The sequence below is a fragment of the Odontesthes bonariensis genome, chromosome 14 (assembly GCF_027942865.1).
Source record: "Odontesthes bonariensis isolate fOdoBon6 chromosome 14, fOdoBon6.hap1, whole genome shotgun sequence".
NCBI classification, from domain to species: Eukaryota; Metazoa; Chordata; class Actinopteri; order Atheriniformes; family Atherinopsidae; genus Odontesthes; species Odontesthes bonariensis.
The window spans coordinates 27,574,716-27,587,298 of record NC_134519.1 but is presented as its reverse complement, the minus strand read 5'-3'; the positions used below and the strand labels follow the sequence as shown (position 1 = coordinate 27,587,298).

At 41.4% G+C, this 12,583-nt stretch overlaps 1 protein-coding gene across 2 annotated transcripts; it reads right to left on the bottom strand.

The window, feature by feature from the left end:
- Nucleotides 1–766: 766 nt before the first annotated feature.
- Nucleotides 767–9,134, bottom strand: slc7a8b (solute carrier family 7 member 8b). 2 transcript variants are annotated; one of them, XM_075483823.1, is made up of 11 exons: nt 8,740–9,134; nt 7,082–7,286; nt 6,462–6,657; nt 5,771–5,896; nt 3,237–3,390; nt 2,926–3,049; nt 2,568–2,671; nt 2,091–2,187; nt 1,831–1,980; nt 1,401–1,578; nt 767–1,189 (listed from the first exon to the last, which is right to left on the bottom strand). In XM_075483823.1, the coding sequence occupies exons 4-11, from the start codon at nt 5,853–5,855 to the stop codon at nt 1,116–1,118; spliced, it is 966 nt and encodes a 321-aa protein (XP_075339938.1). In that variant the 5' UTR covers nt 5,856–5,896; nt 6,462–6,657; nt 7,082–7,286; nt 8,740–9,134; the 3' UTR covers nt 767–1,115. The 2 variants fall into 2 exon arrangements, with proteins under 2 accessions (XP_075339938.1, XP_075339936.1); XM_075483821.1 differs by having other exon boundaries at nt 6,506–6,657.
- Nucleotides 9,135–12,583: the final 3,449 nt, after the last annotated feature.

Here is a 12,583-nt window from a genome sequence, read left to right as displayed (position 1 = left end):
AAAGTACAACAACACATGACGAACGCTGAGCCAAAATGCAGTAGTGTGTGGAAACACTAAATAAACCCCTCTATTTAAAAGCGTGTAGAACTACCTTCAGTATCAGCAACTTCGAGTGTGTTATGTTATTCATACGTTTATGCACAGCTCTCTTCAGGGTCCTATCCACATCGTTTCAGTCAGGCTGAGGTCTGAACTTCAGCTGGGTCATTGCAACACCTTGTTTCTTCTCTTTTTCAGACATTCTGTTATAGATCTGCTGCTGTGTTTGGGATCATTGTCCTGTTGATGACCCAGTTTCAGCCAAGCTTTAGCTGTCAGACAGATGGCCTCACTTTTGACTCTAGAACACTTTTGTATACAGAGGAGTTCATGGTGGACTCAATGACTGCAAAGTGTCCAGGCCCTGTGGCTATAAAACAAGCCCAAATCATCAGCCCTCCACCACCGTGCTTGACAGTCAGTATGCTGCGTTTGGTTTTCTCCAAACGTGCTGCTGTGGATTATGACAAAACATCTCAGCTTTGGTCTGGTCTGTCCAAAGGACGTTGTTCCAGAAGTCTTGTGGTTTATTCACATGCAACTTTGCAAACCTAAGCTGTGCTGCCATGTTGTTTTTAGAGAGAAGCGGCTTTCTCCTGCAACCCTTCCAAACAAATTCAAATGAAATTGTACTGTCACTAACTTCAATCTTAATAAATAGATCGATAGATACTCAGAACTACATAAATAAATCAAATAAAAAGCCTTGGAATGTGTAAGGGAATGTTAATGTATTGAATTCAAATGTATTTTGGCAGAAAATACAAAAATTTGGAGTTAAACATAAAATACAGAATCTCAAAAACAGTTCACCAAACAATGAAACACTTGTGGTCAGAATGAAACTCAAACTAAATAAAACAATACAAACATGTTAAACGTGGCAGAACAGTGTGGCAGAGTGTTGCGTTTTCATCACGCGAAGCTCATCTTTGTGAGTCTTTTTCCGGTCTTCTACTTTCTCCTTAAAATGTGCACACGAGCAACTGTTTGTGTACACGTTGAGTGGGGCATTTAAGAGCTTATTCCATGCCCCTCCTCCTCCTCTGATCTTCTACTTTCTTTTGAGGTCCTTATGGCTCCAGCTTCTCCTCTATCACAGGGTAGACCACCAAACAGAGCTTTTGACACAGACGGGTCATTTTACCTGGATAAAGTTGGGAAAGAAAAAACATACCAGCTTTAACCCATTCAACTCTGTTTACTAATTATTAAACACACCGAAGTTCACTCGAATGCATTTTGCAGACACCTCAAAGTTCAAACATGAGAACTAAGCATAAGGAGGTCCAAAAGTCCAACATCATGTACTTTGTGTGTATACAAGCTGTGAAGTAAAAACTGCAATGCCACCTTACCCATAACATTATCAAAACACTGTGGCTTGTTTTCCCAGTAGACTCCCAGAAAATATACAGGCACCCCAGTCATCATGATGGCCAGTCCAATACCACAGACGACAGGCTCAGAGTAGAAGGAAAAGACCAGCAGAAAGGCCCAGAACAGCAGGTAGATCACTGGCCATACAAGGCTCACCTGGAATAAAACAATCAGTCCAAGTTGTTATGTATCACACATTTCAATACAGTTTTGCAACTTAGCAAAGTAGGAAAGGTATTAAGCTCTAAAACTGAATTAACCTTGAAGTCAATTGTACAAAAAAAATGGGATTTTCTGTGTACATGTACGTGTAACAGTCTAGTGAAACCCTCTGTCTTGCCAATACAAAAATTGGAATGACACAATTGTCTAAAGAAAGGTAAAAAGTTGCTTAATTTGCGTCTCTACCTTGATTGGTCGATACATTTCAGGCTCCTTTACCCGCAGCACAATCTGCCCAGCAACAGTAACGCCGTAGAAGAGGTAGTTGATGAAGCCAACGTAGTTTATGAGGGTGTAAATGTCACTGGTGCACAACATCAGCAGAGTGGAGATCAACTAAATATGTTGAGAGGCAAGGAAGTTCATTTTTGCACTGGGGTAGGATAGACGGCACAAAAAAAAAGAAAAGAAAAAAGAAGCAGAAATTGCGTTGTGTCATGACTCACAGTAAACAGCAAGGCTGGGATTGGAGTGCAGCTCCTGACATGAATCATGGCCAGTAGGCGTGGTAGGTGGCCTTCTCTGGCGCCAGCGAAAAACAGCCTGAGAGGCAGACACAAAGATGGTTTAGTCTTGAGAGCAGAGCCAGATGGTGCTTACTTATCGTGTGCACTCGCCAGCTGAGGGAAAAGCTCAGAAAGCACACAGTTCGGGTGATAATGGAGGCAGAGGTGTTGAGACCGACAACAGAAATGAAAACCACATGGGAAAAAAAAATGGATAAAACCCCCCTTTTATCAAACCTTCTTTTTATTACATTACATTAACATTAAAAATCTAGCTTTTTGTCCCAGAAAAGAGGAGCTTTATTCCTTTTAAGTTTTTTCATTTTCACCTTGCTGCAAGGAAGGGCAGAAATATCACAGATATCACAGGCGCTCAAGCGAAAAGACACACTGCACAGCAGGACAGGACAAACTGACCGCGACGACGTGAAGAGGGAGCCATTGACCCCCCCGAAGGTCGAGAGCGCCACCGAGATGGGCATGATCCATGACATTACTCCCAGCAATTTCTCTCCAAATGTCTGGGAGAAAAATCAGGAGTAGATGGAGAGAAGAGCAGGAGAGAGAAAGTACAACATTCAAGCACTCACTTTAAAGGTCAGCAATTAATCAAGATGTCTCCAAATGAAGCGCAAAAGAGCAAGAGACGCAGACATCAAGCGACAGTCACGGTCATGTGACAGATCGATGGTTAACCCGGACTTACAGACAATCACAAGCTTCATGCCTCACCAAACTTGCTTCGACTGAGCTAAATTTGGATTTCTTTCCTCACCACTGCCACAGCGTTGGAAGCCATCAGCTCCTGGGGGCTCATGGCTGTGACGTAGGCCACGTTGGCAAAAACATAAACAAAGGTTACCACGGGGACGGAGATGAAGATTGCTCGCGGAAGATTCCTGAAGGATGAAAGACAGGACTGGTATCATTTGCATGCAGCTCACATTCGAGTAACTGGTGGCAATTCAGCTTTTTTCAAATGTCACGAGCACCATACTGTTTGAGCCTTGCAAGCTTCAAATGTGATACGACGTGTTACTCGGGACACAACTCGCAAGGGAGGTAGGATTTAAGGGGTACACTTGCCTGTTTGGGTCATCTAACTCCTCTGTGACGTAGTTGAGGAAGTTCCAGCCTCCGTACGCAAAGGAGCCTTGCAGGAATGACAGAGCTATGAGACCGACGTCAAAGTCATGGAAGGTCTCAAAGGCATGCGCTGACTCCAACCAGTAATAGTGGCCTATAAACCAAAAGAGAAAACTTTACCGACCAACTTCAGGATTTCATTCAGCGCTGCAATTTGAGCCAACGGGATGACGCACGACACAACAAAAGAAATAGCTTCTTTTTTTTTTTTTTTTTTCACTGCCACTTCTTTGCTGAAATGTGTTTTCTCTATACACAGTTCTAATAGTGACTATGACGTCTGTACTCTGTAGAAACACGATAAAAACATCTGCACAGTTGGAGGGCAGCAGTAAAACTCGACAGCACTAAGACCACGTGTTAGTCAACGCTAGAGAGACACAGACTGAAATGAAACATCTTCAATAAAACAATCATGTTTAAAAGTAGAGTCACGTAAATCACAACTTAATCGCCAAATAGACGGCAACCAAAAAAAAAAAAGAACAGCTCACACAAAGTGGGATATTCAGGAGCGTTAACGCTGATGACTTTGCGAGCTGGACCTGGTGTGTGTGTGTGTGTGTGTGGATTATGAGAGGGATGAAGAGCAGCTGTATGTGTGACTAATCTCTCTTTTACAGTCATTTCGCAAATCCTCTGAGAGTCACAGGGAACTGGAGCGCTCCGTGGCGGCAGGTGGAAAGGACTATTTTCTCCTACTTGGTCATCATTAAGTCAGTCATTTCCAAAGTGGGAGACACGACACAAGGAACGGTCAAGAAAACCTTTCACAATAAACAGCACAAAACAAAACAAAAAGCACACTTTACATACATAAAAAAAAGATATATGTATATATATATAAGAAAACTACTGGAGAAACAACATGAAACAATGACGTACCCGATCTCCTGTTCACTACTCAAATGTACTCAAAATGCACAGAAGTCTACAGCCTGGTACAAATAAGCAATCAACAGTCGATCATCCTCCATGGGACAAATGCAAATGCTGAACAGGCCAAGTTCAGATTATTATTAGTCTTTTTGGTTAGAGGAAGGTTCTAAGGCTAGCTTTACACGACAACGCTCTGAACACAATCTGCAAAAGTGGTGTTGCGTTCCCACATTTTATTTCGCGTTTAGACGAGCGTCTTTGGGTGGAAATCTGCATACACACGGTGACGCAAAAGTGTGTGAAATTTGATGTAGTATGCATGCCAGGTGGCTAGGTGGTACTGTGAAGCACTGCCATACAACAACACCAAGAGCGCGCGCATGCGTTGAAACTTCCTTCTACTTCTCTCCGTAGTAGCGCGAAATAGGAAATAGCCCACAGTCGAAAACCAAAACATGGCGAAGAAGCGAATAGCTATCAAAGCAGCTAAGACAACTTGAATGTCTGACTGATGGAAATAATCCGACATGTTTGTTATTGTTTGGCTGTACTGCACATGGTTATGACGTCAACGCGTATGCGAGGATACCCAGCGTGAGCACACATTTGCGTTTTCAACCCTTTAGACGGGAACGCGACGGTGGAGCGTCTTTAAGATTTCCACTCTGGAGGGTGGGTTCATTTTTTTGCTTTTTTAAGCCCCAAAAACGCTGTCGCCGTCTAAACGAAAGGCACATCTGATAAAATATTTTGTCGGTTTCACCCGGGAGCGTTGTTGTGTAAAGCCGGCCTAAGTGACCTTGAGTTTCAGCCACAATGACAGCTCAGGCGGTGAGTGTTAGAAGATAAGTACTGACTGAAGTAACATCTGCATGTAGATCCATGTGAGAAACAGGTAAAAAGGATTGTGGGGGACACACATTTTATGACTGTGATGCTCATGCATTGGAGTGATATGTAAGAAAAAGAAAAAAAAATGAGTAAAACCTTCCTCAGAATGTCAGTTCGGGACTGGTCAGACCGTCAGCAAGCGTACCATAACAGAGACGGATATAATAGGAGGGCTGCAGTGCATAAACTCCTCATTACAAAGCTGAATGCCTTCTTGGCAATATTCTAGAGGAAAGGGGTTACTGCAAATCATCCCAAAGTTGTTTTAGTGATCATCTTCATTCTAACTGGAGAGTTCTCTTCCTAGAAGAAAATCCCCTTTCAGCAGAGCATGAGGAGTCTCTGAATCGCTCGAGGCGGATGAAAGATAATCTGCTTTTGTCCTTTACAGTCAGCAGATGTAAACCCAAATGAGCACTTCAGCTCGTTTTGGACTGATGCGTTGGATGGCACTTTAAACCTCCACTCACCAAGTAGCGTTCAAACACTCTTGAATCACCGCCAAGACACACTGACACGGCTCTGGCAGCACACGCTGATCCAACACATTACTGAGACACTTAGTAGTTTTTCTTTCTGTTCATCACCAGCCAGTGTGTAAAAGGAGTGGACATTTCTTCAGTTTCAAAAGGCTAGTATGAAGAGACAAAAAAAGCCGTAGACCAACTGAAAAAGACAGAAAGACAAAATAGAGTAAATACTACCTTTACAAATTTGGACAGCACCCATGATTATGATGAGGCCCAAGGCCAGAAGCTTGCCCGCTGTGAAGACACCTTGGACACACATGGCCCATTGCACGCTGTGGCAGTTCACCCATGTCAACAACACTGAGAAACAAATGCAAGCGCACGATTAAGTACATCACACCCATCACATGGGAACTTTTTTTCTCATCATGTTTAGTACTTCTTTACCAAAAAACTTGCTGAAATCATTGAGGTTGTCCCTGTATTTTACTGTGCCGCCTTGTTAGAAGTCAGGGACATAACAAGCAAGTCACACCACGAGTTCAGTGGGTTTAAATCAGGAAACAAAGCTGGTGTGGGATCTGACACTTACAGACACTGAGCGAGGTGAGCCAAAAACTCTTTGACCTAGTTGTGATTCCACAGATCCACATGAAAAAGCAAATCTATTTAAAAAATCTTTAAATATTCAAACAAATGGCATGCAAAATTGACATTATATGGTCACCCCCTCAATGGCAGTTTGAGATTTGAAAAAGTTATATAGTTTACCTCTTCGTGCTGCGTTTATAGCCATTTTGCTACTCCCACGCACAAGCACACCAAAGGTATAAATCAATGAAAAAAATTCCACCATATCTATATTTACTTTCTGATGTAAATTTGGCAGCACTGAATCGTAACCTGTGATCTCTAACGCATTGACCTTATCCAGTTGTCACTACTCTTCAATCTCTTTTGATGACTTACGCAGGCAGACGGCAGCCAGCAGGCGGAGGCCGGTGTCCGGGGGCAGGCAGGAGGGGAAGAGGGGCTGCAGGACGTAGTTGGAGAAGGTGAGAGCTATCACAGCCTGGTTCGTGGGGTAGATAACCAACACTGCAATCCACAGACGTAGAAACCTGGTCGGAGTGACACTGTGGTTAATGACGCGTGCAGTGAGTGCACACAGCAGCAATGTAATAAAATGTGATGGTCTACAGTGAAAATTAGGAAGATTAGCAAAGAGTATTATAGTTATTCAATGAAGCGTTACTGTTAGAGAAAAGAGAAATGAATGGAACTGGGTCAACATCCTGGGATCTCAGGTTTTAATTATATGGTGACAAAGATGGGATGCGGGTTACCAATGATTCCTCATTAATCATAAAAGGCATGCGGCAGCCTCTCCATGTTATTCTGTGATCACTGAGACACAAATCATTTCTAAATCGTACTTTTTTAGAATTGGTTTCCTGTAAATCATATGTCTTTGAGTTCTAATTGAAATTTGCTCATTTGTTGTTTGTTTTTGCATCATGTGAGACAAACGCCATTTGTTCTCACCCGGCCAGTCCTCCGAAGATGTCCTTGACATACGAGTAGTCTTCCCCCGACTTGGGGATGGTCACTCCCAACTCCGCATAGCAGAGAGCACCGATGGCTGTGATGAGTCCGGTAGTTACCCACACGATGATGGCCACCCCCACTTAACCGGCATTCTCCAGGACCCCCTTAGGACTAACAAAAATCCCAGATCCGATGATGTTTCCTAAGGGAGGGGAAAACAAATGAGGGGATCGCTCAGGGACGGATTCTTTGCAGACAAAAGTAAAAGCTGGCAACATTTGGCATGCATACAGACGAAGAAAATGATTTTCAATGATCACCTTCTCAACTACATAGCTTCTATCTGCAGAAAAGCTGATATTTCTTGTCACATAGTGCCCAATTTCCTGTAGCACTCACAGTTACTAATAACTAAAAATTTAATAAAACTAAATAATTTCTCATTTTTCAATCCTTTTTTTTAACTTTTCCGATATAAAACTGTAATAGGTCTTCGTGAGACCATCGCTGGTGCACTTACAGCACTTATTTTGGACTTTATATGGATTTTCTGGGGTTCCCAGTCAGCGGGTCAACTGGAAGACCTCTGTCTTTAGCTTCCAACATTAAATCCACTTGGGAAGGTTGTGTATCAACAGGCTTGCCTTAGCCAACATTTATCTCTGTCACGCTTCCAGATGAAGAGCTCATCTGGGGACAATTGTTTTTGGGTTTATTTACCTGTTACCCTGTTTAAATGTTTTCTATCACTCATTATTGTCGATCAGTATTCTAGCAAATCTGCATCACTTTTCACTCACAGGTTGAGTGGCATATTGATGGAATCATACTAAGTTAACGCTGGGTCTGCACTTGCTGCAGGTAGAGTACGACAGAACAATGACATATTCACATTACCTTTGCTTTGGGTTAAAAATCACCACCACTATACTTGTGATGAGGATGGAAATCGCACTGTTCTCAGTGGTGAAAAGCCATTAGCGGAATTGCTTTTTTATGACCTTTTCACCCCCCCCTGTGCATGTATGTGCTGGCAGCAAACAGCTGGCTCGACACACACATAAGTAATGGTGAGAAAGCATGTGCAGGATAGGCTGAGAGTGCACTGTGGATGACTAACACTGGAAAGAGAAAGTCAGGGAGGATGTAAAAAAATTCAATTCAATCAAAAATTAAATCAAATAAAAAGGGAGGCTTGATATTTATGATGTCCCTCAAAAAAGCCTACATGCTGTTAAACCTGGCATTCCTTGGTTGGCCAAAAAATGTTTGTAGATTCAATAAACTTCAAGAAAAAAAAAAGGTTTGAATTACATATATCATATATATATATATATATAAAAATCCCTTGCTTGAATGTACAAAATTTTAAAAACCCATATATATTTATGGGTCTCTTTTATGACTAAGTAGAATAGAAGTTTAACCAAACCTGAACTCAGCCTTGGCCCATTGGTTTAGTCTAACAAGGTTTAATGCACAAAATGATGTAGGCTACAGGTAAGATAACACATCTGAATCGCTGCTTTAGATATGTAACGTTTGCTTTTGTTAAAAAACTGTTGACTTAGCTTATTAAGCTTTATTGTTTGTGGTCTCTACGGTGTGTTTCCTTTCCAGGAGAGAGCACAGCCAAAATACTTGAATGGACTTACCTACGATGATGCCACAGGCGCTGAGGAGACCGATCTGTTTTTTCAGAGTCACCCCGGAGCTCCCCCCAGCATCTCTGGCCGCCCCCGGTGGGCGGTGTGCGGGCTCAGACTCGCTGCTGCTCCGCTTCCTTGGACCAGCTGTCATCCTCAGGTCTGGGCCAGCGTATCCCTTCTCGTTTGTGGTTAAAGTGACGGGGGCACCAGTTCTTTGATAGGTAAGCAAAAATAGGCGGGAAAAAAAAAATCTAGCTACATGTTAAATCGTCCAGTTAACCCTCTATGGTACGACGTTGCCATTTGGCAACAAACCCATTTTAAGCCTTCTACTCATAGACAATACATACCCAGTTATGATGCAATGCATTAAAAGAGAGGTGGGGTTCTAAGTAAACCAATAGCAGTGTTTAAATCTGTCACATGACTTTCCGGAGGCTATTTTGAACCCCTTTTCTGCAGACATCTTCACAGGGAGGAGCCTCAACAATTGACTCCTCAAAAACAGCTAAAAAAAAGTGTTTTAATGACATTTTTCAACTGGTAAAAAAATATATATTCAATAAAAGGCGAGTTAAGTTCATTATTCTGTAGTTGATTGCACTGTACTTGATCATTAAATAATAGAAAAATGTTAAAATGTGTATGTTGCCATATGGCAACACCGTACCATTATGAATTGCTAGCCTGGCATGTTGATAACATTTTGTATTTAGTTATAGGCCTATATTGTTCAAAAGCATCAATCAACCATCAATTTGACAGATACACATTTGACTGTTGTAGTAAAGTCAATAGAAATTTCATTGGTGTACACTGATCTTCTATAGTCTACTATAATAATGCACTTTGTGAATCCTTTCGGCATTGCATATTATGATATTTGACACATCTTTCTTCACATCTTTCTTCCATTTACATAATGAATGCAACAATATTTTATGGTTTCTCACGGGAGAAAGCAAAACTAGCCCTCCCAGTAGATGGTAGTGAAGATGAATTAGGATTAAGTGTGCAAGTAGCAACATCGTTTTACGACTTGCGATTATAATCCCAGACAACCAGTCCCACAAGCTATTTTTTGATAACTGGTTCAGCAGTGTAGATCTCCAAGTCGCTATAGCACACAGTGATATAGCACAAAAATTTGAATTAAACTATGACAAATGTCTTTTTAAATGGTTTTTACTTTCAAATGAGATGCATTCTTAACTATTCAGGCTACTGGGGATTGTTGAGACTATAACATGTGTTTTTAAATAAGTGTTATTACAATTTTAAACAAAACTCTCTTGTTTTCATTACTTTCCACTATCGTACCATGTTGCCGTATGGCAACAAACCCTAAAAACTACTAAAAAAATAATATTTTTTAAAAATGTCTCTTGATTAAGTTTACTTGGTCTATTTTAAGACAAAAAAACACCCAAAACATTTTTTTACCAACTGGATTCATAATGCGTACCATAGAGGGTTAAATCGTTTAAGTTAAAGAAAAGAAGAAAAAAAAACAGAAAAAGAAAAGAAAGGGGAACAAATATCGTTTAATATCCAGGGCACCGCTGTCATTTCTGCCCTGCTTCTCCTTCAATTGTTATTTTTGAAAAAAAAAAAAAAAAAAAACTAAAAAAAGAAATAATGTCTCAATGGGTTAAAAGCGGAGGACAAATTTCGTGTGTATGCATGTATACATGACAATAAATCTGATCTTAATCTTAATTTAATGTGGAAAATACAAGGAAAATTGCCCATCTCCAAATTCACATGGAAAGGGCGATTGGAACTGTCAGAAACAATACACCTTTTTGTCAGCAAAAGTACCTATCAACATAGTTTTGCCATGCGAAGGTGAAGACAAAACATTCTTTGACAAGATTGTGTCTGTAAGTTGTACTCTGACCACCATGAGCAGGAGTGTTGTGCAAAGTTGAAGTCGTCTGAAATAAATATGCTTTGAGATACAGCCAAGTGTGTGTGTTTCATTATTTATTTACAAGTAGAGTAACATGACAAAAGTGTAAAGTGTCATTATAATTGAAACTGTTGCAGTATAAGCACTTACACCACATACTATATACGCAATTATGTCCGAAAGGGTGAACTTAGGCAGTAAATCTTCGTCGACAATCCATTCCTTGCTCGGTATTTCATAAGGGTCCAGTCCGTTTATAACGCCAATCTTCTGTATGTACCGATCTCTGGCTTCCTTCTGTAATGTATCCCGGTATATCCCACATCCTTTCTTCGATTTTAACATGCTTTTCTCTCACTTTTCTCTCACTGTTTGGTCCTTGATCTCCGTCTTGCCTCAGGGTTTGTTTACGAGATTGTGCCTCCAATATGGCGACCATATCCCAGAATGCAACGCGTGTGCCCGAGCCCTATCGAGAATGAGGAGTCACGTGACTCCGGTCGCCCATGTTGGCAGGAGACGCTATCAGAACTTAACGGATTAATCCTTTAAAAAACTTAACGGATATCTTCCCGCTTTTGTCATTTTTTTTTAAATTTCAATTTAAAAAGTAAAAGAAAAATTTATATACCAAATAAACTACCTTCTCAGCAGCCGTGGTAGTTTGAAAGCTCCGCGTTATGTTTTCGACTTCATGTCGATGGACCTACCGGTGGCTCGTTGTGAGTATTACCACAGCCCTTTTACAGACAGCCGTTCCACTTCCTATTCGCCCCATTATAAAAAATTTGGCTGCAGTTCAGTTGATTTTCTCTGGGGGCGCTGGCGAGCGAGTGCAGAATGACCATTTTCCATAGAGTTCGGCGTGCTCTGCACTGCTTCGTTGGCGCCCCTAGAGTGCAGTACCACCCGGAAATAGCCGCCAGTTTTCCCTCTCCTCATAATAGAGACTCTCTGGTAATACACTCTGGTTGTGATGAGAGATATCTGAGGACTTCCACCTGACAGGCTAGGCAGATGTTATCAACCAATCAGCGCAGCCCAAATTATCAACACGTCTCAGGTCCCGCCCCTTGTAACGAGACCCCAGAGCAGTGCTTGGTACAGTACAGCGTGTCTTTTCTTTTTAAACGAATAGATACCCCGCCGCTATTTTGAACATAATGACTATTGTCAATAGAAACATGAAAATCCCAATCGCTTCTTCAGTGTGAACTTTTTCATGTCAGAGTTGCATTTGCAAACATCAGTTTTTGCCTAAGCTGTTGAAATAACCATATCTTTGCACACAAACTTCTTGAATTTTATAAGCAAGTGAATGCTGCATGATAAGACCAGGGTGTGTTTATGTACCTACACTTGCAATATTGCAGTGATGATGATCTAACAAGTCAGAAAACGACGGATGGATGGAGTTCTGTGCACTAGCACGACACTAGAAATAAAAATAAAAGTATAATATCATATCATTATTGTGTGATCAACACCAGACGTTTAAAATTCACGTAAACATTTAAGTCCACCTAAAATTGTGAGCAAACACACTATACAATGCAGTTGGGAGTTAAATGACTCCTGCATGTATACGCTCGACTAGACTCAAATGCGGGCCCGGGCGCTCTGCACATAGCTTAAAGTTCCATCTTTTTGTAAAAACTTTCAATAGTAAGTGCAATTAGATACAGCTATATTCCCAATAAAGATGCTCTTATCCAAATGTTTTTTCTGTTTCTGTGACATCAGGCCATTAGGACGACATGTCAACCAACTCTTGAAGCTCTGCAAACCTGTAGTGAGGACATAAAGGAAGTGGAGCAGTGAGGCTGTGGAGGATCTCCAGGCGTGTTTGGACTCTACTGACTGGGATGTGTTCAGGACTACTACCAACAGTCTGGATGAACACACAGAGGCTGTGACATCATACATCAGCTTCTGTGA

Coding starts and splice junctions, on each gene's coding strand:
- slc7a8b (XM_075483823.1), bottom strand. CDS start 5,855: ATGTGTGTCCAAGGTGTCTTCACAGCGGGCAAGCTTCTGGCCTTGGGC. Junction 3,391..5,770: donor TGCTGTCCAAATTTGTAAAG/GTAGTATTTACT, acceptor TTTGGTTTATAG/GCCACTATTACTGGTTGGAG. Junction 1,981..2,090: donor TCCCAGCCTTGCTGTTTACT/GTGAGTCATGAC, acceptor CAACATATTTAG/TTGATCTCCACTCTGCTGAT.